This window comes from Gobio gobio (genome assembly GCF_949357685.1).
Source record: "Gobio gobio genome assembly, chromosome: 21".
In the NCBI taxonomy this organism is placed as follows: Eukaryota; Metazoa; Chordata; class Actinopteri; order Cypriniformes; family Gobionidae; genus Gobio; species Gobio gobio.
The window spans coordinates 7,758,799-7,786,694 of NC_137117.1; the positions used below are offsets into that span (position 1 = coordinate 7,758,799).

The 27,896-nt window shown below is 37.4% G+C and overlaps 2 protein-coding genes across 4 annotated transcripts in view; both read right to left on the reverse strand.

The window, feature by feature from the left end:
- Positions 1 to 16,663, reverse strand: part of ncoa6 (nuclear receptor coactivator 6) — a 34,767-nt gene extending 18,104 nt beyond the window's left edge. Inside the window, exons 1-3 of one of the 3 annotated variants that reach the window (XM_079802769.1) lie at positions 16,503 to 16,663; positions 4,306 to 4,575; positions 3,432 to 3,587 (exon numbers count right to left, since the gene is read on the reverse strand). In XM_079802769.1, coding sequence (XP_079658895.1) covers positions 3,432 to 3,587; positions 4,306 to 4,531 — 382 coding nt within the window. In that variant the 5' untranslated portion in view covers positions 4,532 to 4,575; positions 16,503 to 16,663. The remainder of the gene's footprint in view (positions 1 to 3,431; positions 3,588 to 4,305; positions 4,576 to 16,502) is intronic. The other 2 variants (XM_079802771.1, XM_079802770.1) reach the window with 2 other exon arrangements.
- A 4,063-nt stretch (positions 16,664 to 20,726) lies between these two features.
- ggt7 (gamma-glutamyltransferase 7) overlaps positions 20,727 to 27,896 on the reverse strand; it is a 37,973-nt gene continuing 30,803 nt past the window's right edge. Inside the window, exons 14-16 of the mRNA XM_079802786.1 lie at positions 26,107 to 26,244; positions 25,930 to 26,029; positions 20,727 to 24,152 (exon numbers count right to left, since the gene is read on the reverse strand). Coding sequence (XP_079658912.1) covers positions 23,983 to 24,152; positions 25,930 to 26,029; positions 26,107 to 26,244 — 408 coding nt within the window. The 3' untranslated portion in view covers positions 20,727 to 23,982. The remainder of the gene's footprint in view (positions 24,153 to 25,929; positions 26,030 to 26,106; positions 26,245 to 27,896) is intronic.

Sequence of the window (27,896 nt, forward strand, 5' to 3'; positions counted from 1 at the left end):
TGAGCCGGATCAGCGCGCACAAGGCTGCTGGACCAGACAACATCCCTGGACGTGTGCTCAGGGCATGTGCGGAGCAGCTCGCTGGGGTTTTTACAGACATTTTCAACCTGTCTCTCGCCCAAGCAGCTGTACCATCATGCTTTAAACGCACTTCCATTGTGCCAGTGCCGAAACACTCCAGCCCGAGGTGCCCTAATGACTACCGCCCTGTAGCACTCACACCCATCATTATGAAGTGCTTTGAGCGGCTGGTCCTGGAACACCTAAAAGACTCTATACCATCCACATTGGACTCACACCAGTTTGCCTACCGCAGCAATAGGAGCACAGAGGATGCCGTTTCCATGGCACTGCACTCTGTGCTCACCCATCTGGACAGTAAAAACACTTATGCACGCATGCTGTTTGTTGACTTCAGCTCAGCATTCAACACTGTCATCCCATCCAAGTTAATTGCCAAACTTGGAGACCTGGGCATCAACACTTCAATGTGTAACTGGATTTTGGACTTCCTAACTGACAGACCCCAGAATGTTCGATCAGGATCCACCTGCTCCACATCCATCACACTCAACACTGGTGTACCACAGGGCTGTGTGCTAAGTCCGTTTCTCTACTCCCTCTTCACCTCCGACTGCAAGCCTGTGTATGGAACTAATTCCATCGTCAAGTTTGCGGACGACACTACGGTGATTGGTCTCATCAGCAACAACGATGAGACTGCCTACAGGGAAGAGATCCAGCACCTGGCCACATGGTGCGCTGATAATAACCTGCTCCTCAACACCACCAAAACGAAGGAGCTCATCGTGGACTTCAGGAAGGAGTCAAGAGGCACACACGACACCATCCACATCAATGGAATGGCTGTTGAGCGTGTCTCCAGTTTCAAGTTCCTGGGGATCCACATCTCGGCGGACATGTCGTGGACGACCAACACCTCCAGCCTGGTCAAGAAGGCTCACCAGCGCCTCTTCTTCCTGAGGACACTGAGGAAGAATCAGCTCTCCTCGGCCATCCTGGTGAACTTCTACCGCTGCGCAATAGAAAGCATCCTGACCAACTGTGTGGCAGTGTGGTATGGGAGCTGCTCTGTTGCGGAGCGCAAGGCACTGCAGCGGGTGGTGAAAACTGCCCAGCGCATCACAGGGACTCCACTGCCTGCCATCGAGCACATCCAGAGGAAACGCTGCCTGCATCGAGCTCGCAGCATCCTCAAGGACTCCTCTCACCCAGCCCACAGACTGTTTTCTCTCCTGCCCTCCGGCAGGCGTTTCAGGATCCTCCGGACCAGGACCAGCAGACTAAAGAACAGTTTTTTCCCCAGAGCTGTCTCTTTATTGAACTCAAACCCCCGTTGATCCACTTCCCTCATAAACTGATAACTCTCCTACCTCACATCTGCCTTCACTTTGTTATTTGCACTACTGACTGTTTATTACAGTAACAACTGTTTACTTATGCATTCTGCACCACCATACCGTAACTGGATAATGCTCATCTGCACTGCCGACTGTATTTACAGTAACAATGTTTACATTTGCATTTTGCACCGTACTTCTAACTGGAATATGCAACCACTTTCCACTGCACTTTTACACTTTCTTTCGGATAGCTCTGTCCATAATTTATTGTACTAACTTAATCCACTGCTATATTCCTCATATTAGCCTAACATATTACTGTATACCTCTAACTGTAAAATTCTGTTCAAGTAATAACCGTCTGTATATTTATTCATAGTACATAGTCACCTGTAAATTCTGTTTATAGTAATAGCCATCTGTATATTTATTCATAGTACATAGTCACCTGTAAATTCTGTTTATAGTAATAGCCATCTGTATATTTATTCATAGTACATATTCACCTGTAAATTCTGTTTATAGTAATAGCCATCTGTATATTTATTCACTGTATATATTCATCTGTAAATTCAGTTCTACTTATAGTAATAACCATCTCTCTACTTATACATATTTATATATATTCAGAACATTTTTATGTCCTGCACTTACGCAACCATTGTATATATCCTGCACTTGCTGCTATTGCACTTCTGGTTAGACCTAAACTGCATTTCGTTGCCTTGTACTTGTACTTGTGTAATGACAATAAAGTTGAATCTAATCTAATCTAATCTAATCTTAAGCCAGTCATGCTCCATCTGACATGCTAGCATACCTTAAACTCATTTAAATACTTGCTTAAAAGTTACAAAGCTCTTATCAAAGTCAAAATCATACTAGAAAAGAAAGGTTTCTACATTGTGTTTATTTGACAGGATTATGTAAAAACACATTTCTGAAAGAACATTATTAGCCCAACTACGTTTTTGCATGCTAACATCATGCATAACATCATTGTTGAACGTTACCTATGCGTTAGCTATATGTTAGCGCTGTATCCACAAGGCTATGGCAACTTGGCGGGTAAATCTATAAAAATCATTTGACCGACCATACTTCATTCCAGTGTTCATTTTGACAGCAAATTTAGATTTAGTTTTAGTCAGTCTTTTGACGTTTTAGTCTAGTTTTAATTGACTATAATAAGATTTTAGTTGATTCAATAGACTAAACTTCAGTGCTTGTGGTCTGGCGTCTGAGAGGCAGCTTTCTGTGCGCACTTTTGCATCGTCGCACTTTTTCAGTCTTATCCACGTTTGCTCTTGTGAATTTTATCTTTTAAGTATGACTATAGTTGCGCGCACTGCATCTGGGAACTGCCGCCTTCTATTTTGCCATCAATTGATTAGTGTTCAAAAAATACTTGGAAATCATGTGATCCTACAAGAGTGATTACTGATAGACTGTCTGCAAAAAAACTAAAAACAATCAGGTTTTAAAGAAGAAAACAAATCATCCACTGACTTTAAAAGCGGCTACGACTTTCTACTTCGAGGGCCTTGATAGAAATGTAATGCAGTAAAAAGTACGATATTTGTCTTTCAAATGTAGTGAAGTAAAAGTCATGAGTTTCCAGAAAAAATACTACTCAAAGAAAGTACAGATACTCAAAAAGTACAGCACTCAAGTAAATGTTACTGTCCACCTCTGCTTTGTAAGCCGAAACGCGGAAGCGAGTTAGCATTTTAGCACTTCCAGTTCCCTCGTCCCGAAGTCAATGTGTTTTTTGTTTAAATGGCTGAAATAAGGTCTGTGGTGGACACGTTTTATTCTACAACATAAAACACATCAGTATTACCGCACTCGTGAATTTTGAAGCCGTTGCGTGTCTTGAAAAAGACTTGCTAACAAGTAGAGATGCTCCGATCAGCATTTTTGGGGCCGATTACCGTTACTGTCCACCTCTGCTTATATGTAATTACAAATATACAAAGCACCAATAAGGTCAAAGGCGGCAATCAGGCTGCTAGGAAACACGAGCATACACTTGCATTGCGAGTGGTTTGGCTGAGCAGAACGTACCTTCAATCTGCACAGACAGGATGCCCAGATCCCGCAGCTGCTGCTGGTTGTTTTGAGCCAGGAGGCGCAGTCGCTCGGCCGCCTCTCTGGGGATGTTGAAGGTGACCCGCACACTGTTCCACGGCTCCACGCGCTCGGGTTCAAGCTTGTTAGTACCTTCATGGAGGACAGGAGAAATATAAGCCGACGGAGATGTGGGGGGAAACAAAGACCCCATGAAAACAAAACAAAAATGTCTGTTGTAATACAACAATACAAGAAATAAAACTGCACCCGTCAAGCTAAAAGAGCAACTAAACACTGAGCAAAGACAGCTTTAATCTTTATATTTTTTTAAAGCTACACTGTGTAACTTTTTTAGTTTATTCTTAGCTAAAAACACTTAGTTCTTTCAAAATGAATGTGCTCATTAATGTATATTTACTTCTTTCAAGTAATAAAGTATTCTCGTAAGTTTATAATATGCCATTGAAAATACATACGGGTGAGGGTTCGAATGCGGGTCGCCATGTTGCCCCTCCATCTTGAAAGTACATTAGCCAAAGAGGGACATACCCATAAATTCAAGCTTCGCCTTTGGCGTTTTAACACTCGATGGCACCGTGTCGAATGTGGACGAGGTCGAACTGGAACCATGTTAATCTTGGACTAAATCGGCCACCGTAGGAGTTAAAACGAAATCGGAATTGAGAGGAACAGAAACTAATATTCACTGGATGGTCATATACCTTTTCACCACTAGATGGGGGAAAATATCACACAGTGTAGCTTTAAACAAACATCATTTAAATCTAATGTATAGATCTTAGATCTTGGCAAAAATATCATTTTTCAGTAGCGACGTATGAATATTAGTTTCAAGCCAAATCTGAACCTAGTAAGAGCATATCAGGCATCCCGTTTAAGATGTTATCCAGCTTCTCCTGAAAGTCCTCATCGTTCATGTTCCCTTTGAAAGCCACATAGATTGTGGAGTTGGTGGTAGGGCTGTGGGAGCCATCGTCTCCATCTTCCACTCCGGAGTCCTGATCTGAGAGCGAGGCGGCTTGAGGAGACCGAGCATCCTGGGACAGCTCAGGCGAGCCGTGCTGATCCGCCATAGCCCTTCACCAAAAGAGCTGTGTGGCCTCTGGAGACTGAGACACTGACAAAAGAGAAACAACAAGGTTCGTCACCACCCATGAGAAAACCATCAAATAAAAAGCAATAATACCCTTTACTTTGAACACACCAAGGTTATAAAAAGTTTGGGATCAGTTAAGATTCAGCAACGACAAATTAAATTGATCAAAATTGGCAGGAACATATTTCTATCCTATATAAATGCTGTTCTTTTTAACTTTCTATTAGTCAAAAAAATTCCACAAAAATATTTAAGCAGCAAAACTGTTTTCAACGTTTATAATCATAAATGTTTCTTGAGCATCAAGTCATCATATTAGAGTGATTTCTGAAGTATCGTGTTACACTATGATGCTGACAATTCAGCTTCGATCACAGAAATAAATCATATTTTACAATAGATTCACAGAAAAGAGTTATTTCACTGTTTTTACTGTATTTTGGATCAAATAAATGGTGAGCATAAAGTCCCATTCACACTTCCAGTGACACGCAGCAAAAAAGCGACACGATCCAAGTGATGGAGTCGACTCTAAAAGAGTTGATTCCTCGACTCTGAATAGCCCTAGAGTCAGGGTTCAGGAATCGACCCTTGTTGATGACCATTGTGCCCTGTCCGAATTCACTCACTTGTTCACTGATTCTCTAATCCCTATATGAAGTGAGGAATTCAGACACTGACATATGGCACCATGCATCAGAGCTGGAAGTGTTGCAGAAACAACGGTCAAACTTTTGTCCTGCATGCAGCTTACTTTAGAAACAAATGTGTGAATATAAATTGTGTTCATAATCATTACACGAACAATAAATCAATAATGTTATGCAAATGAAGATCAACTTTTAGGATGTAGGAGTGTCCAGCGACACAAAGTTGAGATACACTATATTGCCAAAAGGAGACGCCCCTCCAAATCATTGAATTCAGGTGTTCTAATCTCTTCCATGGCCACAGGTGTGTATAAATCAAGCTCTAGGCATGCAGACGCTTCTACACACATTTGTGAAAGAATGGGCCGCTCTCAGGAGCTCAGAGAACTCAAGCGTGGATAAGTTGACACCTGTGCAATAAGACCATTCATGAAAAGCCCCTTAGTTCCAGTGAAAGGAACTCTTAAAGGGTTAGTTCACCCAAAAATGAAAATTCTGTCATTAATTACTTCCCCTCATGTCGTTCGACACCCGTCAGACCTCCGTTCATCTTCAGACACAAATGAAGATATTTTAGTGTAAATCTGATGGCTCTGAAAGGCCTCCATTGGCTCAATGCACTTTACACTCTCAAGACCCTTAAAAGGTACTAAAGACGTCGTTACAAAGTCCATCTCACTACAGTGGTTCTACAATAACTTTATGAATCGGCGAGAATAGTTTTTGTGCGCAAAAAAACCCTAAATAACGACTTATATAGTGATGACGATTTCAAAACACGGCATCATGAAGCTTCGAAGCGTTATGAATCAGTGAGTCGATTCATGATTCGAAGCTTCATGATGCCTTGTTTTGAAATAGGGCTGCAACGATGACGTCGACTATGAAAATACGTCGACGTGCGTGAAATGCGTCGACGAGTCGGCGGCACATTATTTACGTTCTAAAATAGAACAGAAGATCTAGAATAATGGCAGCTTCTGCTCCCGGGCATAGTGAAAATTATAATTTATCATATAAAGCCAGACCGCGACATTCAAAAGTGTGGGAGTACTTTAAACAGAAGCCGAATGAAACTGCAGATTTCTGAAATCTGAAGTTTGTGTTTACATAATATATATGTGTGTACTCTGTTAATTATTATTTATATATAAAAACACACACAAGCATGTATATATTTAAGAAAAAAATATTTTTTATATATAAAACATTTATATTTATATATATATATTATATAAATGTATATACAGTATATACATGCAAATATTTCTTAAATATATACATGAATGTGTGTGTATTTATATATAAATAATAATTAACAGAGTACACACACATATATATTATGTAAACACAAACTTTTATTTTGGATGCGATTAATCTTTCGACAGCCCTAATATATATATATATATAATCACGTTCCTTGCTGTCATAAAAAGGTCAAAAGCCCTGATCTTTTCAAGACTAAGTGCCCTTGACACACAGTCATGAGAGCCTGCAGGGGTCTGTAAATACATTTACAGTAAATAACCGTATTTAATTTACTGAAATAATGTTATATTACCAACCTATTGAAATACTAATATCTGTTTGATATATACTGACACCCACCAATCACAGTGGGGATGAGAGTCACATGATGAATCAAAGCTCATTAGGGCTGCAACAACGAATTGATCAAATCGATAAAATTTGATAATTAAAAGAGTTGGCAACGAATTTCATTATCGATTCGTTGTGTCGCGCGACTATTGCCCCTCAATAAGACGTGGAGATGTTTGAGTATAAAGAAAGCACGGCTGAGGGTAAAGCAGTTTTACCCGTCGTATCACACAGTGGAAAAGAGAAATGTGGGAGGAGCTCGAGTTTTTCCATTACCGGAAGCCATGATTATAGTTTATAAAGTTATAAATATGGATATTTTTCTTACACAAATGCATGACTTTTGCTTCAGAAGCCATGCGGAGCACTTTTATGATGGATGGATGTGCTTTTTGTGCTTTAAAATCTCCGGTACCATTCACTGCCATTATAAAGCTTGGAAGAGCCTGGACGTTTTTTAATGTAACTCTGATTGTGTTCGTCTGAAAGAAGAATGTCATATACACCTGACTTGAGGGAGAGTAAATCATGGAATGATTGTCTTTTTTGGGTGAACTATCCCTTTAATGTTACAAATTCAATCAATTCTGAAATGACTTCTATTTCAAACGTAGAGCAGCTCTAGCGAAGATGAGACAATCTTGCCATTAAATTGTTTAATAACAGCGTTGATATTCATGAGTTATGACACAAATTCAATTCCGTTATAAAGCAGCTCTACAGAAAGACAAAGCTTTTAATAAAGGTGTTTGTTAGCCCAGGACATTTTACAAATCCAGACCAGGCGATGTTCTACGGCCATGTCCGGAATAAAGAGTAGGACTAGATTTTGGCCATAAACCTATCCAAGTCACAGACAGTATCACTAGCCACGTTTACATGCGCACTTTTTTGTCTTTCCGATTAAAATCATTCCGATTGAAAGATTCGGTGGACTGTTTACATGAGACGTTATCTAAACCGATCTGGTGTTTACATGTGCTGACTTTCAGTAGGAATCATTTTGTGACATGCGCACACAGTTTGTCTGCCGCCTCAGATTTGTTACGTATCGTGGATCAATAGTTCTGTGTTGGTAATTTTTATATTTATTTATTTTTCTGTGGGCGGACATGCAGTAGTTTAACCTAATTTATGTCCTATACAATGGCTATTTCAACAGCTGTGAATGATGAATGCGGAATCAAAAATGAATTCAATTCATTTATTTTGAAAAACACAAAATTAACAATAAAATGCACTCAAATTATTAATAAAAACATAGGATATACGGTGAAACAAGAATGAAGCATTCAAGACGTGCTCCGCATCATTACTAGTACTAAACATATATATTTCAGATGATTAAGGAACGATACCATAATCACAAAGGTATAAATATTAACAAAAGTAATTAAAGTAGACTGTGGGTAATGTTACTTCACCAATTTGAAGCAGTTGTTGAATTTTTTTTATTTTTATAGCTAACTTAACTAACGAGAAACAGAGAGCAGCTTGAATGTTCCCCGTTGAAATGGCAGCTCTCAACGGCCACCAGGACTTGTAGAGTTTTATAAAAGCTATTTATTATTTGTCGTAAAGTGTAAGAATCACCTCAGAAAAATAAATTATTCTGTCAGGCGCAGTTAAAGCCTAGGACAAACACTGTCAAGATGAGATGCTGTAGCCAGGCTATGTCTGTGTCATTTTTCAAACATCATGTTCATAACATGTTACGAAATAAAACGTTTAATACCTCAGAAAAATGAACTTTCCTCTCTTGTCAACATTAGCGTGGTGTGAGCGCGGCGCACGCTCTTCAGTTGAGGAGGCGCGCGCTGTATATCACGTCACAGAAAGACGTGCACTCACAGTAATCGGATCAGATCGTTTACATGGTGGAATTTTTCGTTTGATCGGTTCATGAAAAGGTTTATCCCACCCCTCTCAAACCGATTACAATTTCATTCGGTTTGGCCATTTTTATTCCGATTGAGGTGTTTATATGGAGTATTTTTATTCGGATTGGACTTTTAAACCGATTACAGTGCTCCATGTAAACGTACCTACTGTCAGTAAGCTATACTTATTATTTTTCGACCACAAGGTGTCACTGTGGCCTCAACGCTTCGCCCTCGCCTACTCTGAGCTCGATTGCTATGTCTGAGGTAAACCACGCCCTCCTCATTACGCTACGCACAAAGAAATGTAGGAATAAATAAATGTAGAAATAAATAAAAGTAGAAAAACATAAAAGCAGAAATACATAAATGTAAAAATAAATAAATGTAGAAATAAATAAATGTGTAAATAAATAAATGTAGAAATACATAAATGTAAAAATAAATAATGAAGAAATAAATAAATTAGGGCTGCAACAACGAATCTATAAAATCGATAAAATTCGATAATTAAAAAAGTTGGCAACGAATTTCATTATTGATTCGTTGTGTCGCGTAGGGCTGTCAACGAATATTCTAAATTCGAATATATATTCGAATAGTTTTTAAAAAACGAATTTCGAAGGTGAAAATTAATATTCAAATAAATAAAATTTTTTGAAAAAACCCGCCCGCGGTAGTAGAGGCGTGGCTGTCTGCTTTGCGAATGGGCCTGAAGCCTTGTGTACTTTGGCCCGTCTCCGCAGCGCGAGCCTCCGCTGACTGCGCGCGCTCCTCCCCAAACGGACGAGGCGTTTATACTTGACGCGCTCGCCGTTGAGCTTTTCTTTGAAACGACAGATGGCAACTCAGAGAAATTGTTCTATAAACTATCAGGAAAAACGTCGAGAAGTGGGCTAATGTACACAGGTGACGATATTTATTTTAGTGCACTTCACCTAAAACCACACTACAGAATAATCATGTAAAACAGATCAAAATAAACCTTGATATTACTTGTGACATGAGAACAAAATGTATGTAGAAATGTAACGTTAACTTATACAACTCAATTTATGATATCTAAATGTTTCCTAATTTCACTAAACACTTTAGGGAGTTTTCACTTAGTTTCGTGAATTTTTTTTATTAAACTGCCTTTTTTTATGCTTTTGTAGGCTCGTTTTGTAAATATAAGCAACTAATTTGTATGTGCAAACTGGACCACCCTTACTTTGCATCGCCCGCCACAAGCTCTCTGTCTGCAACACGCGAGGCCATAACGGAGAAATTAATTTAGTTGATTTGTAAGGACATGAGCTTGATCAGTGTCGTGGATGGGGCTTCAGGGAGTTCTGTCAAGCAGTGGAACCGAGGTACTGACTGAATAGATATTGCATGAATAAAGGATAAATGCACTGCTTCCACTGGTTTGATTATTTACCGTTTCATGTCAAGGAAAAGTTCCATGTTTACCACAGCACAGCTCGCTCGGAGCGTTCAATAATATGCTGTAAAACTTATATTAATATTTGTTTCAATCACTGAATGAAGCCTGCTATATTTGGGACAAGAGTCGCGACCTTAAATTGCTTGTACAAAACTCTTGATCATCCTCAAAATGTGTTTGTTCATTTAACCCGTTATGAGCAGAGAGCATGAGGGCGAGAGAGTGAGGTCTGCGGTCTTTAGCCATTAGTGATTTACTTGTTTTTGTGTAGGTAATACGTTGTCAAATATGTTTAAACTTAAATAGACTACCTATATAAGTAGTTATGTCTCTTTGTATTCATTTGTCCTGTTATTGACGTAATGCGCGTCATTGATAAAATGCGCAACCAGATGTTCGAATAGTTCGAATATTCGTGCTTTTTTTAGAGGGAATATTCGAACGTCATTTGAGCAATTTTGACAGCCCCAGTGTTGCGCAACTATTGCCCCTCAATAAGACGCGGAGATGTTTGAGGATAAAGAAAGCACGGTTAAGCGCAGAGCAGAGGGGAAGCGGCCGAGCCGTGTTTTACCCGCCGTACCACACAGTGGAAAAGCAGACCGAGCCGAGCCCTACCAGTCGAAAAGCGCCATTAATTAATCGAAAAGTGTGTTAATTGCAGCAAAAGCGACGCGCCATGGCACGGGAGCACCACGGTGGAGATTCAGCACCTAAAACCAAAACATCTTGGAGTCCTCGATGAGGAGGAAGTTTAACAGCAGGGGAACGTTAAGCCACTATAAAAAAAATCCCACTTTTGTTCCGTTTGGAAGTGAGGAGCGCGACGTCCCTCCAGTCGCTCTTCTGGTGTTTACTCGTTATCCAGCTTGACTAGCATGACAGGTTAGCGTTAGCTTGTTAATAACAGCAGTAAAGCAGGGGTGGTATAGAACTAAAGACACGTTTTTATTCACTTGCCTTTTTTGGCCTATTCATTTTTCAATCTGTTGATATGTAAATTTCGTTGACAAATAATTTGTCAATATTTGAATCAACAAAAACGAGACGAAAATCAAAACCAGCTTTGAATGACAAAAACTATGACCAATTTTCGGTCAGCATTCGGTCTTAAAGTGACAGCAGTCCATTAACCTGCTAACATTTGTGCTCTTAATATTAATCAAACAACAAAAGACAAACAAAAGAGAAAATCACCTCTTTAGTTTTAATAAGGAATCATTATATTTATTATACATTAATTATTTAATCCATATTTAATCTATAAGGAATGTTGTTATAAAGAATGCATATCATTCATTGAAAATAAGACATTGTGTTCTTCTTTAGAAGGAGGAGTTTTATTTAATATTACATAATAATTACATAATATTTGTTTATATGTCACAGCAGTTAAATCTGTGTCTGGATTAGATGTTTAAACTTTAATATCATTCATATTAATAGGTTAATACAGTAGATGTTTTCTCCAGGAGTTTATAATGGGTTTGGACATTTTAGAGAAATTCCTAATGCATTACAATTTAACTAAACCCATTACATTTTGTTTGTGAGTGTGTGTGTCTGAGTGTAGTGTAGAGAACAAGTTCTAACATCCTGTTAAGTTTTCTGATTAGTATTTTTCTTTATAAGGGAAAAAAAAAAGATTTATAGCTTTATTGTAGCAACCTGTGCACTTTCTGAAGATTTTTCGCACTGTCAGTTCTGTTTTTGAATAAAGGATTGGAAATTAATGCTTTTTTTAAAATCTGGTTCATCGAAAAAATAATCCGACAGATTAATCGATTATTAAAATAATTGTTAGTTGCAGCCCTAAAGCTCATCACAAGCAGCTTTTAGGAGGATTACTAATATAGAGAAGGTGCTCAGAGTCATTCACACGAACACTGAAAATAAAAAAAACTGAAAAAACTGTAAATTACACAACGACTTGTTCTGTTCAACTTCTAAAACTGTGAATCCAACGGTAATTTTTTTCTGTTAAATTAATTAAACGATCTATTACAGTTATTCCCCGGATAATAGTATGGAAACTTTCTGTTAACCTGTTTTTAACTGTAGCATTTTTACAGTCCTTTACTGCTAAAATCACGATCATTTTTCCCCCTGCATGTTTGTTGAACCACATTATTTGGTATTAAAAGATTATTCAAATTTTAATAAGCAATGGAGAATTGTAAAAACTAGGGCTGCACGATTAATCGAAATCGAACCGCAATTGCGATATGGCTTATGTGCGATTATGAAAGTGCAAAGGCTGCGATTTTAATGAAATAATAAATGCCCAGCGTGTCAGTGAAGAGCTGATCTGAGATCAGTAAACGCTGCTCCGTCTGAAAGTACTGCGTTTGAGTCGCTTATTATTGCGTGTGCTTGAAAAAGCAAACATCTTCACAAACTAGTAATGAGAAGCGTCCATAAACCTGTTGTCCAACAAAATACAACGTTTAATAACAGGTTAACTCACTTCATATAGTCTAATGACTGATCTAAAGCCCACACTGTCACTGTACGATCATTGAAATGAGCTGAAGACATTCAATTCTGCTGCATTATTTTCCTGTTTAACACCGTGAAGCTGCTTTGAAACAATCTGCATTGTAAAAAGCGCCATATAAATAAAGTTGACTTGACTAGTCAGTCGAGCTGATGTGGTAATGATCACAGAATGTCAATCAGCACTGCATACTTTATTGATGGCTTTACCGGCGCATTTCCAAGATATAGCCGGTTAGACCGGTAGGTTGGACGTCTTTCTATAAAAGAAGAAAATCACATATGTTGTAAAGATATTATTAGGTATGCTTCCAAATGACATTACTAGTCTTTTATGCCTATGTCGAAAGAACTATAGCACTGGATCCTCTAATGGGAGTAAATTAGCAGTACCTAGGATCAGTGTTGGGGGTAACGCATTACAAGTAACTTTAGTTACGTAATAATATTACTTTTTCCAAGTAACTAGTAAAGTAACGCATTACTTTTCAAATTTACAAAAGTTACTTTTTCAAAAAAGTAATGCAAGTTACTTTTTCACATTAATATAAAATCAGTCAAATGCAAAATCAGAGTACTATGCAAACCTCCAATAATTAAATGTTAAATAAAACAACTATTTTTATGCATAATCTACCTTTATATTGAATTGACCAATGTCTTGCTGCTGACCTTTGATGATGAAAATTACTAGATTTTTTGTTTTTATTGGTAAAACTTTTTTCTCCTGCATCCTCTTCTACCATTATCCAGAGCTGCGCCCTCTACTGTTCATGCGTGTATTTGCATTTTTACCTCAGCCTGGGGCTTATTATTTAAATTTTGGTATGAAGAGGTCTTTACCGTTGCACAAAAATATAACTTTTTTGTTATAAACAAAAACAAGCCCAGCCCAGGTGAGAAAAAATAACGTAATGCATTACTTTTCTTAAAAAGTAACTAAGTAACTCAATTAGTTACTTTTTAAGGGAGTAACGCAATATTGTAAAGCATTACTTTTCAAAGTAACTTTCCCCAACACTGCCTAGGATACACTCGGATCATGGGAAGTCATCTCTCTCTTATTATGCTCCGTGGTTATGGAATGAATTTCAAGTTACTACCCCATTAGAAACAATTCCTTCTTTGAATATGTTCAAACATCTATTGCAGTGTAAAATGATTGAATCATGTTGCCGTTTTAATTAATTTGGTGTAGTGTTAGACCGATATATCGGGCCGATATTTGCGATTTTTACGTGTATCTGCATCGGCCGATATAAGGCTGCTGCGTGCGCCGATATTTGTTTCCCTGCATTATTTACAGACAGGCGTCCACAGGGCAGCTCTCACCGTCTTCAAACTCTCTTGCTCTCCCTCGCGCATATTAATCAAAATCAATTGAGAATTGACACGATGGTAAAAGGTGGAAAGACTGAAGTTTCACGTGGAGCATTGGGAGATTTTTTCCTGAATTACCGCTGGTGTTGCTCTACAAGAGATTAAGTGAAGTGCACCTACACTCTAAAAAATGCTGGGTTAAAAATAACCCAAGTTGGGTTGAAAATGGACTAACCCAGTAATTGGGTTGTTTTAAGCAAACATTTAACCCAACCGCTGGGTCAAAACAACTCAACTGCTGGGTTAGTCCATATTCAACCCAACTTGGGTTATTTTTAACCCAGCATTTTTCAGAGTGTAACCATTAAATGACTAGGTTGTAAATAGTTTTAACATTAAGTATAGTACAGTCAGTGTGCACTTTATTATGCTGCTTGCTTGTTGATACTGTGCAATAGTGTCATTATTTTATTTATGCTTAAATATTTATTTTCAGAATTTATTTTCACCACTGAACTCTTTTTTTTCTTCTTGTTCTACCTCACCTGTTTTTACTATTTGTTAAATATTGTTTTTTTTTAGTTCAATAAATGTTCCTTTTTTAAATTTTAAATTGTAATCATCATGATCATTGTGTCATTTTTATGTTGTAAATTGAGGGAGCAAAAGCAGTATCGGCTCCAAATATCGGCTCAAGAAAATCGGCAGCCCGTATCGCTCATCGGCTAAGGCTGATGAAAAAAAATCGGCATCGGCACTAAAAAAAATCCATATCGGTCGATCCCTAATTTGGTGATTTATGTTGAATGTTTTAGCTTATGTGTGTTATATGTTATTTGTTTAGCGAAATTGTATTACGGTCATCTTGGCCAGGACTCCCTGGAAGAAGACATTTCTTTTCATCTCAATGGGACCTTCCTGGAAAAATAAAGGATATAAAAAGAAAATTAAAAATAAATATTAAAGTATTATCTTCTTGTTTAATCAGTCAAAGCGTTTCGATCATGTTTTATTCCGCCTACAGCGTGAGCTTCACATTAGGGATTTCCTGAAAACTAACGATTACTTCTCTGAGGAAAATGTGGAGTTTCTGCTCGAGGGCGCCCTCTTGCTTCCAGTGTGAATTAAACTTTTATGTAGAAAATAAGAAGAAGAATACTTCTAAATAAATCATAAATGTATATTATATGACAATCCATATGTTTTTCTTCAATGTACAGGAGTTTTAATCCCCACAGTGGATGCATAAGAGGCTCATATTCCATATTAAAGACATAGACTTTAAAAAAAATAAATAAATAAAAAGCACAGATTTTTATTATAATAATATATATTTTTTTACAATAAATCTTTAGACCTTTCTAATGATTTTTAGTCATTGTCTGTCTGCATACTAACAGGTCACCCATAAGTTTTCTGTAAAATGTAAATATTATGATTATCATGCTGTTATATTTATTCTTAAATGCTATTTTACATTTTTAATAATGAAAATGTTATTGTAATAGTAATATTTCTTATTTTTATTTAGCAATAATATTAATCATAATAATTATTAGCCATATTAATATATAAACACAAAATGTTATATGCACACTTTTCATTTGTAAATAATAATAATAAATCGCATTCGCAATTCGATATTTTCCCCAAATCGTGCAGCCCTAGTAGAAATAATAACGTTACATGATTTGATGATTATTTTAATGAGGGGGTTTTTCTTCATTATGATATCAGGACAGGTGTATCGTCCCAAACATCTTTGAGATATTACAAATCATGCTAATCGTGGAAAAAATATTCTGCATAACAAATTGCAATTTCGATGTATTTTTGAAATGAACCCATGCCATTCACACCAAACAGAAAATGCTTCATAAAGTATTTCACAATACGCAATAAAGCAAGACTGAACATTACTTATATTATGAAGAAACCCTGTTATGTAGTTTAACACAATAACCAGCCTTATAAAAAGCACTGAGGCGATATCATGGCATAGGGATGGATTCAAATAGCAATACTATGATAGTTAGTGCACCCAAGACTACACAAAGTTTCTTTATCACAATGACATCTGATCAACCCAGAAAACAGATACTTTATGAGGACAACTCTTCATAATAATGAGATGTCAAATACTGGCATGACGAGGAGCTTTAGAAACACTGAGAGGAGTTTCACTGCAAACTGATAAACAACACCAACTGCATTATCCACCTTGCAGATATTGATGAAATCACTCAAGAGCTTCATATGGATTTATTTCTCTAGCATTAGCATTAGCAATTTCAAAACAAAGACAAACCACATCACCTAAGCGCAAGACAAACAGCACAACATTATAACGACTTTAAAGCTCATATCTGGTACGTGCTATCCTAACACCATCAGCGTAGCGACCACCTGCGTTATTATAATGAGTTTACCTCACTTAGGCTAATGCATTAGCTACACAAACACACAGAGCCCCACTGCTCACTATCACACTGGTAAACTGGTGCTCACTGCACACATTCACGAGCTAATGTCACACTAGTGTTCCTATAAGGCATTGAGGCGGTCAAATCTCACCGTTGTCAGTCCATCTGGAGGGGTTTTACTGCAGTAAACAGGGTTATGCTAGCTGACGCTAACGGCGCGTTCTCGAGGCGGCTGTGCACGTAAGATCGACGTTGTGCGCGCGCCCGCGCTGCATGGGACCGCGCGCGCGCTCGTGTCCGCTCTCGCAAGAGCGGGTTTGACCGCAGAAATATTGTGACAGAAAGATCACCACAACAAAACACGGGTGACCGAAGGGGCGGGCGTAGATGACCGGGAGTGAACGGTCGCCAAAAGGCACAGGTTCCGCTTCACGAATTAAAAGATAGTAATCTTTCTTTCCTTTTTTGGGAGTAGGGTGGTAGTGACCACTTTGCTGAACATGATGATAACAGCTTTGTTTTAAATCTAAATGTAGCATTTCAGCTTCATGTTAATACATACAAATAAATAAACAAATCGTGTCGAGTTTCTTTATTTCTGATAATACAGAGCACAATTTTCTCGACGGTTATCGAAAGTTTTCCCACTTTTTTATGTTATTTGTAGGGCTGTCAAAAGATTAATCGCGATTAATCGCATTCAAAATAAAAGTTTGTGTTTACATAATATATGTGTGTACTCTTTTTTAAATAAATAATAAATTATTATTTATATATAAATACACACACAAGCATGTATATATTTAAGAAAAAAATATTATTTTGTATATATAAAACATTTACATTTATATATATTATAGATTATATAAATGTATATACATGCAAATATTTCTTAAATATATACATGAATGTGTGTGTATTTATATATAAATAATAATTAACAGAGTACACACACACATATTATGTAAACACAAACTTTTATTTTGGATGCGATTAATCGCGATTAATCTTTTGACAGCCCTATTTTAAATCTAAATGTAGCATTTCAGCTTCATGTTAATACATACAAATAAATAAACAAATCGTGTCGAATTTTCTTTATTTCTGATAATACAGAGCACAATTTTCTCGACGGTTATCGAACGTTTTCCCACTTTTTTGTTATTTGTAGGGCTGTCAAAAGATTAATCGCGATTAATCGCATCCAAAATAAAAGTTTGTGTTTACATAATATATGCGTGTGTACTCTGTTAATTATTATTTATATATAAATACACACACAAGCATGTATATATTTAAGAAAAAAAATATTTTTATATATAAAACATTTATATTTATATATATTATAGATTATATAAATGTATATACAGTATATACATGCAAATATGTCTTAAATATATACATGAATGTGTGTGTATTTATATATAAATAATAATTAACAGAGTACACACACATATGTAAACACAAACTTTTATTTTGGATGCGATTAATCGCGATTAACCTTTTGACAGCCCTAGTTATTTGATTATCTTATTTCATATGTTTTTAATGTATTTTGTAACAATGCAAGGGAATAGTTTTCTTAATTCAGTCTGTGATATTTTTTTATGTTCAGAGGCTTGACTGTGTGGCCCTTTAAATATTTGAGTCAAATGTATATCTATACTAGTCCTTCCTGTGATTGATAGCCTACATAAGCAATTCTAGCATATTCAAAGCACTGTTTATTGCACAGGAGCACCGCTGAAATATAGCTGCAAGCAGCACTTATCGGGCCAAGCACAAAAGGGAATAACAGGCAAACATGGCCATGTACTTCAGAAAAACTGCAACAATATCACTTTTGGAAATGTCAGTATAAATTCTGACTACAAGATGGAGCTGTCGCAACTTTTTGAGTACCTTCAGGACATGGTCCTGATACGGCAATGCGTTCTTAAAATACAGCATTTTAGGACAAATTTCAAAATGGCTGACGCCCACAATAGCCAATATGGGACATTAGAGCGGTGCAGGTATGACGTGACTGTAGGCCAAACAGCAGTTCACATCGCGCTGGTTCCCTCAAGTAAACCCCAAGGATTCTCCCATAGGTTTTTGGATTATCGCTAAAAAAAGCTCTGTGATTAACACAAGTTTATGACACTTGTCCATCAAGATAATTATCACAGATGAACACAACTAGTATTAATTGTGAAGCCTAAATGCAGTTGTTAGAAGTAAAAAGCTAACGGTAGGTTATATACGGATACACCACAGTCACATGACTTCACCGTCAAGCTTCCCACAACTCTTTCAGTTTTTATGTCAAAACATTTTCCCAGAAGGTTTGAGTTAGAATAGTTTAAAAGAGCACAATTATGATCGTAATGAGGCTGTTAAAGCGGACAGAGTTGATCTGTTCGGTGTGATCTCCTCGACAGCCTCTGTAGTCACATTAGCCACTTTTTAGCAACCGCCTTTTTCAAGAAACGCAACGGCTTCAAAAATCACGAGTGCGGTAATACTGATGTGTTTTATGTTGTAGAATAAAACGTGTCCACCACAGACCTTATTTCAGCCATTTAAACAAAAAACACATTGACTTCGGGACGAGGGAACTGGAAGTGCTAAAATGCTAACTCGCTTCCGCGTTTCGGCTTACAAAGCAGAGGTGGACAGTAACATTTACTTGAGTGCTGTACTTTTTGAGTATCTGTACTTTCTTTGAGTAGTATTTTTTCTGGAAAGGTATGACTTTTACTTCACTACATTTGAAAGACAAATATCGTACTTTTTACTGCATTACATTTCTATCAAGGCCCTCGAAGTAGAAAGTCGTAGCCGCTTTTAAAGTCAGTGGATGATTTGTTTTCTTCTTTAAAACCTGATTGTTTTTAGTTTTTTTGCAGACAGCCTATCAGTAATCACTCTTGTAGGATCACATGATTTCCAAGTATTTTTTGAACACTAATCAATTGATGGCAAAATAGAAGGCGGCAGTTCCCAGATGCAGTGCGCGCAACTATAGCCATACTTAAAAGATAAAATTCACAAGAGCAGACGTGGATAAGTCTGAAAAAGTGCAACGATGCAAAAGTGCGCACAGAAAGCTGCCTCTCAGACGCCAGACCACAAGCACTGAAGTTTAGTCTATTGAATCAACTAAAATCTTATTATAGTCAATTAAAACTAGACTAAAACTAGAACAATTCAGATGCCTAAAATGTTATAGTCAAAAGACTGACTAAAACTAAATCTAAATTTGCTGTCAAAATGAACACTGGTATGAAGTATGGTCGGTCAAATGATTTTTATAGATTTACCCGCCAAGTTGCCATAGCCTTGTGGATCCAGCGCTAACGCATAGCTAACGTTCAACAATGATGTTAGTTAGCATGCAAAAACGTAGTTGGGCTAATAATGTTCTTTCAGAAATGTGTTTTTACATAATCCTGTCAAATAAACACAGTGTAGAAACCTTTCTTTTCTAGTATCATTTTGACTTTGATAAGAGCTTTGTAACTTTTAAGCAAGTATTTAAATGAGTTTAAGGTATGCTAGCATGTCAGATGGAGCATGACTGGCTTAAACCACCCATGATGGAACAGCGTGCATTCATACAAAAATGCAACAATAATAAAATAATGCGTTTACTTTTACTACTTAAGTACTTTTAAAAGCAAGTAATTCTGTCCTTTTACTGAAGTAAAAATCTATCTTTACAACTTTCACTTGTAATGGAGTAATATTTAACCAATAGTACTTTTACTTTTACTCAAGTAATGGAGTTGTGTACTTTGTCCACCTCTGTTACAAAGTGATGTCGTACCTGCACCACTCTTTATGCGACTCGGCATGATGCATTGAATCAGAAGAGACCCGTTTTATGATTTTTTGGGCAAACCGTTCAGAAGTTACGGTACAAGCAAAACTAGCCATTTTCCATATCTCCGGACCAGTAGGTGGAGCTATGCCAAAACGCTGCATGTAGCCTCGGGTCATGCTTGGGATGGAGGAGGAGTTTGAAAAAGTTTTTTTGGCGGGAAATTTCCATGTAACAAGGTGCCACTGAATCAGCTTGAGCAAAGGAATAAGAGTTTTGTTTCTAGCACCTACGGTTCAAAAGTTATTAGCATAAATGTAAGTGAAACTTTGGACAGTTGGTGGCGCTAGAAGGATTGAGTTAGAGACTCCAAATTTGCTGTACTGAATCTTTGGGCTGACCTCTATCAGTGTGCCAAGTTTCAAAACTTTTTACCGTATGGTTCTATGGACTGCCATAGACTCAAGAGCGGAAGAAGAAGAAAACTAACGGATACAATAGGTGCCATCGCACCATTCGGTGTTTGGCCTCTAACAGTGAGTTTGGAAATAAAGCAACGAAACTACACTACACTATAAATATTTATTCTTCATCTTGGTCACTCTTATTGTAAAGCTACTAAACACAACAGTAATGCTGTTACAGTGCAATTATGTTCAGTTGTGGGAAAAACACACACACAAAACAAAGCAGCTCAAATTTCGGTCATAAATAGTCATCTGATTGTCTCTCAGAAGAAAAAATATATGCATTGCAAACATTCAAGACATTCATTTTACTGTTTCCACGTAGCAATTGCAAAATTGACGACCAAAACTCAAAATAAAAACTGTTGAAGTAAATAACAATTGGTATATATTAAATTGCAAGTGAAAGATTATGACACAAGTAACTAGGAAAATCCATCTCATTTGCTTTATATTTTACAGCTTCATTCATTTTAGGTCATTTCCCTTGTTATTCCAGGAATTTTTGATTTGCTAATAAAATAAAACTATATATTTTCCATTTATTACCACCAAACCCTCTAATATAATCAATATATAATATACAACATCATTCATACGTAAACAGCATCTTCATTTACATTTGTGAAGCTACTTCTTCATGAAGCCTTCAGGAGACCTTGCAAGATATGAAAAAACATCCTTCCATTTTCCTTTTCCTAGCCCTGGAGTCATTTCGCATAAGGCATAATCCTACACAATCCTCAAGAGCTAGTAGAAAGACATACTGAAGTATACAGTACGAGTTAAAAGTTTGGACACTTTAACGAATATGTTTCCTAAGATTTCAGCTGAGAGTGAGGGAAAAGCAGCCGAGAGTCCAGCATACATGGGACATCTTCAATACGGTTTATTTACCGCATTGTAAGCATCCCAAGATGCACTTCATGAATCTATTTTCAATAGTAGAGAGTGAGCTAAGCTGAACTCTGGATAAAGGAATATGCTTCAATTCTTAGAGTTAAGATTTTCAGGTACAGCTGCACGATTAATCGTTAAAAGATCTCGACCTCGATTCAAACACTCACACAATCTCATTCCTAAATGACAACGATTCAGAAGTGAAGTCTTCATGAGTGAGTTGCTGAATCATTCATTCAAGAGATTTTTCAAAAACGCTGATTCATCCAGTAATGAAACAAGTGAAGTGTTTATGAGTGAGTCATTGAATCATTCATTCAAGAGATTCTTCAAAAACGTTGATTCATCCAGTAATTAAACAAGTGAATATGTTTGAGTCATTGAATCATTCATTCAAGAGATTTGTTCAAAAATGCTGATTCATCCAGTAATTAAACAAGTGAGTCATTAAATCATTCATTCAAGAGATTATTCAAAAATGCTGATTCATCCAGTAAGGAAACAAGTGAGTCATTGAATCATTAATTCAAGAGATTCTTCAAAAATGCTGATTCATCCAGTAAGGAAACAAGTGAGTCATTGAATCATTAATTCAAGAGATTCTTCAAAAATGCTGATTCATCCAGTAAGGAAACAAGTGAGTCATTGAATCATTAATTCAAGAGATTCTTCAAAAATACTGATTCATCCAGTAAGGAAACAAGTGAGTCATTGAATCATTCATTCAAGAGATTTTTCAAAAACGCTGATTCATCCAGTAATTAAACAAGTGAAGTGTTTATGAGTGAGTCATTGAATCATTCATTCAAGAGATTCTTCAAAAACGTTGATTCATCAAGTAATGAAACAAGTGAAGTGTTTATGAGTGAGTCATTGAATCATTCATTCAAGAGATTCTTCAAAAACGTTGATTCATCCAGTAATTAAACAAGTGAATATGTTTGAGTCATTGAATCATTCATTCAAGAGATTTGTTCAAAAATGCTGATTCATCCAGTAAGGAAACAAGTGAGTCATTGAATCATTCATTCAAGAGATTCTTCAAAAATGCTGATTCATCCAGTAAGGAAACAAGTGAGTCATTGAATCATTCATTCAAGAGATTCTTCAAAAATGCTGATTCATCCAGTAAGGAAACAAGTGAGTCATTGAATCATTCATTCAAGAGATTCTTCAAAACTGCTGATTCATCCAGTAATGAAACAAGTGAAGTCTTTATGAGTGAGTCATTGAATCATTAATTCAAAAGATTTGTTCAAATATGCTGATTCATCCAGTAATGAAACAAGTGAAGTCTTCATGAGTGAGTCATTGAATCATTCATTCAAAAGATTTGTTCAAATATGCTGATTCATCCAGTAATGAAACAAGTGAAGTATTTATGAGCGAGTCATTGAATCATTAATTCAAAAGATTTGTTCAAAAACGCTGATTCATCCAGTAATAAAACAAGTGAAGAGTTTATGAGTGAGTCATTGAATCATTCATTCAAAAGATTTGTTCAAATATGCTGATTCATCCAGTAATGAAACAAGTGAAGAGTTTATGAGTGAGTCATTGAATCATTCATTCAAAAGATTTGTTCAAATATGCTGATTCATCGAGTAATGAAACAAGTGAAGTCTTTATGAGTGAGTCATTGAATCATTCATTCAAAAGATTTGTTAAAATATGCTGATTCATCCAGTAATGAAACAACTGTTTGTGAGCGAGTCATTGAATCATTCATTGAAGAGATTCTTCAAAAACGCTGATTCATCCAAAAATGAAACAAGTGAAGTATTTGAGTGATGTCTTTGAGTGAATCAGAGATTCTTCAAAAATGCTGAGCATTTCAAGTTAAACACACAAAATGAAATCATTCATTCAAATCGATTAAATAAATAAATTAAAATGTATTACATTTTTTAATTACACTGCAGAAATTAACATTTTGTTAGAACCTCTAGTGAGGTTGTCCATTCAGAATAGTGAGAGAATCATGATCTCGGTTTTAAACAAACAAATCGTGCAGCTCTATCTTCTGGTCACAGCATAATTCCCATGCCTCCTTTTGTGTTACTTTACAGTTTTGATGACTTTACTATAACCCCACCATGTAGTAAATATCAATAAATAATGAGCAGTTATGTCCAGGAGTTTTGACAGGTACTGTATGTGTCGGAGCAGTTTACAAGTCATGAGGGATTAACATACCAGTGTCATGAGAGTAGTTCTTGAAATCTTTAGGTAAATAATGAATAACACTGCCATCTCACTGCCTTTCACAAGCGGCCATCGTTATCATGATCATGTGCGCATGCAGTTTTTCTCTGTGTTTGTGGCTCATCTATTCTCATCATCAACAGGAGTGTTAACTCATATTACTCTGTCCTCATAACTCGCCCATTTAGTGCTCAAACACAATATGAACCCTTCAACCACCTCCCGAGCGTGTGTGTGTGTGAGTGTGTGTGAGTCTAGGGCATGGACATGGACAGCGCAGAGGCGTCGCTGCTGCGCGGGTCCTTCACGCCGATGATCAGGTCGTTGGTCCTGCGGGTTCCTTCCACCAGCGAGATGATGTCCACCTTCTGCACATCATGGCCCTTCTGTATCAGGGACATCACATCGGCCTCCAGAAACTTAGCTGGACAGATAAAAGAGGCGTTGTCACATCTCACATCTACTCTCGTATGATCATCCTGTAACAAAACGGTGCTTTCCACGCAAAGGGTACAGAACAGGGCTCTTACATTTTAGATATTTAACAAATGATGCTTAAAGGGTTAGTTCACCCAAAAATGAAAATTCTGTCATTAATGACTTACCCTCATGTCGTTCGACACCCGTCAGACCTCCGTTCATCTTCAGAACGCAAATGAAGATATTTTAGTTGAAATCTGATGGCTCTGAAAGGCCTCCATTTGCACAATGCACGGTTCACTCTCAAGACCCTTAAAAGGCACTAAAGACGTCGTTACAAAGTCCATCTCACTACAGTGGTTCTACAATAACTTTATGAATAGACGAGAATAGTTTTTGTGCGCAAAAAAACTTAAATAACGACTTAGGCTGCGTTCACACTGCAGGGCTTAATCTTCAATAGCATAGCAAAAAAATGCGATTTTTTTGCAAGGCCGTTCACATTTCCAATTAAATGCGACCTTTTGTGATCATCTGTGTGAACGTGAAATGACCCAGAAGTGACCCGCATGCGCAGAAGAGTACTCAATGGTTAACAACGTCACTTGTTGTTAACGGCCATTTCGCTGGAAATGTTTTCAAAAACCGCCCGGTTCCGATAAGAGCCCTCGAGTTTGGCTGAATAGAGCTGTCCCCCCAAATATTAATTAACTCCGAAATCTCGCTTCCCTTCCACTGACTGGTCTCAGCATCGTCCGCCATAGTTGTTTATCTTCTCATTCCCGCCTACTTCAACGTACAATGATGACGTTTGTCGCGTATCAACGACGTGCGGGTCGGATACATGTGACCAGGCAGTTCAGACTGAAGACGCATTTCAAAAGATCGGATATGTATCGGATTTGGACCACATACCCAAGTGGCCTGGGTCGCATTTGAAAAAATCGGATCTGTGTCGTTCAGACTGTCATGAAAAGATCAGATACAGGTCGCATAAGGGCAAAAAAATCGGAATTGGGTCGTTTCAGCCTGCAGTGTGAACGCAGCCTTATATAGTGATGACGATTTCAAAACACGGCATCATGAAGCTTTGAAGCGTTATGAATCAGTGAGTCGAATCATGATTCGGATCGCGTGTCAAACCGACAAACTGCTGAAATTTGGCGATTCAAACTGCTGAATCGACTCACTGATTCATAACGCTTCGAAGCTTCATGAGGCCGTGTTTTGAAATCGTCATCACTATATAAGTCGTTATTTAGGGTTTTTTTGCGCACAAAAACTATTCTCGTCGCTTCATAAAGTTATTTTAGAACCACTGTAGTGAGATGGACTTTGTAACGACGTCTTTAGTACCTTTTAAGGGTCTTGAGAGTGTAAAGTGCCATTGTGCCAATGGAGGCCTTTCAGAGCCATCAGATTTCAACTAAAATATCTTCATTTGTGTTCTGAAGATGAACGGAGGTCTGACGGGTGTCGAACGACATGAGGGTGAGTAATTAATGACAGAATTTTCATTTTTGGGTGAACTAACCCTTTAACCTTCAGAGAAATGTGATGGTTGACCTCAGATTTAGCATTGAATTAGCATTTTTATTCTCTGATCATATGAGGTTTACAGTCTTCACAACAATGTTCCCAAAATACAGCATGTTTTATTTATGTATACGGCATTTTTCATCAAATAAATTCCGCTTTGGTGAGTGTAAGAGACTTCTTACTGACCCCAAACTTTTCAACTGGTACTAATATAATATATAATAGCAGTTTTGTGAACTCACAGTCCACCAGGAGGGTGTTGTTCTGGATGAGAGGGTGGAGTCTCCCGAAGGACACACTGTCACTCATGTTTTTGCGCGATGACAAAACATTGATCAAAACCTGCAAAAATGCACCAGAATGAGCGGTGGTCCGAGGTTAGTGCTGTAATGAAATGTGCCCCAGTACTGAGGACTGACCTGAGCGATGCCACTGAGGGCGCGGTCGCCGTTCGAGGAGCCCAGGGCGATGTAGGTGCCGCACATGCCTATGGACGGCCTCACGGCCACGGGCGTCAGGAAGGAGGCCGGCCTCTTGCCCGGCTCAATGCTGTTATGCTGATGATGACATGCGGCACGTTACAATCCTGACACACACCACTTACTGAAACAAATTACTGTACTCTTAAAGCTACACTGTGTGATATTTTCCCCCATCTAGTGGTGTTAAAGGTATATGACCATCCAGTGAATATTAGTTTCTGTTCCTCTCAATTCCGATTTCGTTTTAACTCCTACGGTGGCCGATTTAGTCCAAGATTAACATGGCTTCCAGTTCGACCTCGTCCACATTCGACACGGTGCCATCGAGTGTTAAAACGGCAAAGGCGAAGCTTGAATTTACGGGTATGTCCCTCTTTGGCTAATGTACTTTCAAGATGGAGGGGCAACATGGCGACCCGCATTCGAACCCATCACCCGTATGTATTTTCAATGGCATATTATAAACTTATGAGAATACTTTATTACTTGAAAGAAGTAAATATACATTAATGAGCACATATATTTTTGAAAGAACTAAGTGTTTTTAGCTAAGAATAAACTAAAAAAGTTACACAGTGTAGCTTTAATACAGGGCTCCAGACTAACGTTTTTCACTAGGAGCACAGTGGCCCCCAACTGAAAATTTTAGGGGCACAACCAGAAAATTTAGGGGCGCACACCGTAAATCAATATGCTAACCGTATTACAAATAAATACTTTGATAACAGGGCTCCAGACTAACATTTGAGAGCAATGGCACCACCGGAGGAAAATGTATCACAAGGTTGATTTAATCATAAAATTACTATTGTTTTGCATTGTTTTGTTAATAAGTGCAGTTACTAATAATAGTACATTGGAAATTTAACAGTGAAGCACTGAGCTTGAATTGTTATGCAGAAAAAAACTGTTTTATTAACAACAGTAATGTGCAAAAACCTCATTTTTATAAGGAAAATTGTAATATTCCACTCTGTATGTACTATTGTTCTTCTATAGTATCATACTGAACTAAAAGGAACACTCTTTACTTGTTTTCTGTGTAATACAATTTTAGTTTTTCATGAAACTTTGCGACTTCCTACTTTTTTCCATATATTAAAGCTACACTGTGTAACTTTTTTAGTTTATTCTTAGCTAAAAACACTTAGTTCTTTCAAAAATATATGTGCTCATTAATGTATATTTACTTCTTTCAAGTAATAAAGTATTCTCGTAAGTTTATAATATGCCATTGAAAATACATACGGGTGAGGGGTTTGAATGCCGGTCGCCATGTTGCCCCTCCATCTTGAAAGTACATCAGCCAAAGAGGGACATACCCGTAAATTCAAGCTTCGCCTTTGGCGTTTTAACACTCGATGGCACCGTGTCGAATGTGGACGAGGTCGAACTGGAAGCCATGTTAATCTTGTACTAAATCGGCCACCGTAGGAGTTAAAACGAAATCGGAATTGAGAGGAACAGAAACTAAAATTCACTGGATGGTCATATACCTTTTAACAGCTAGATCGGGGAAAATATCACACAGTGTATCTTTAAGGAGTGGAAATGTCTAATAAGTCAAATAAGTGCTCCTATGCCACCACCTACTGGTTATAGTGGGGGGGGTTTTTGCCATAAAGTGGTTAGCACCTTTAAACTTTTAGTTTTACAAATCATCACACTATTGATAATATTACAAATATATCACAAAATAATATTAAAATTGGATAATATTTAGAGCT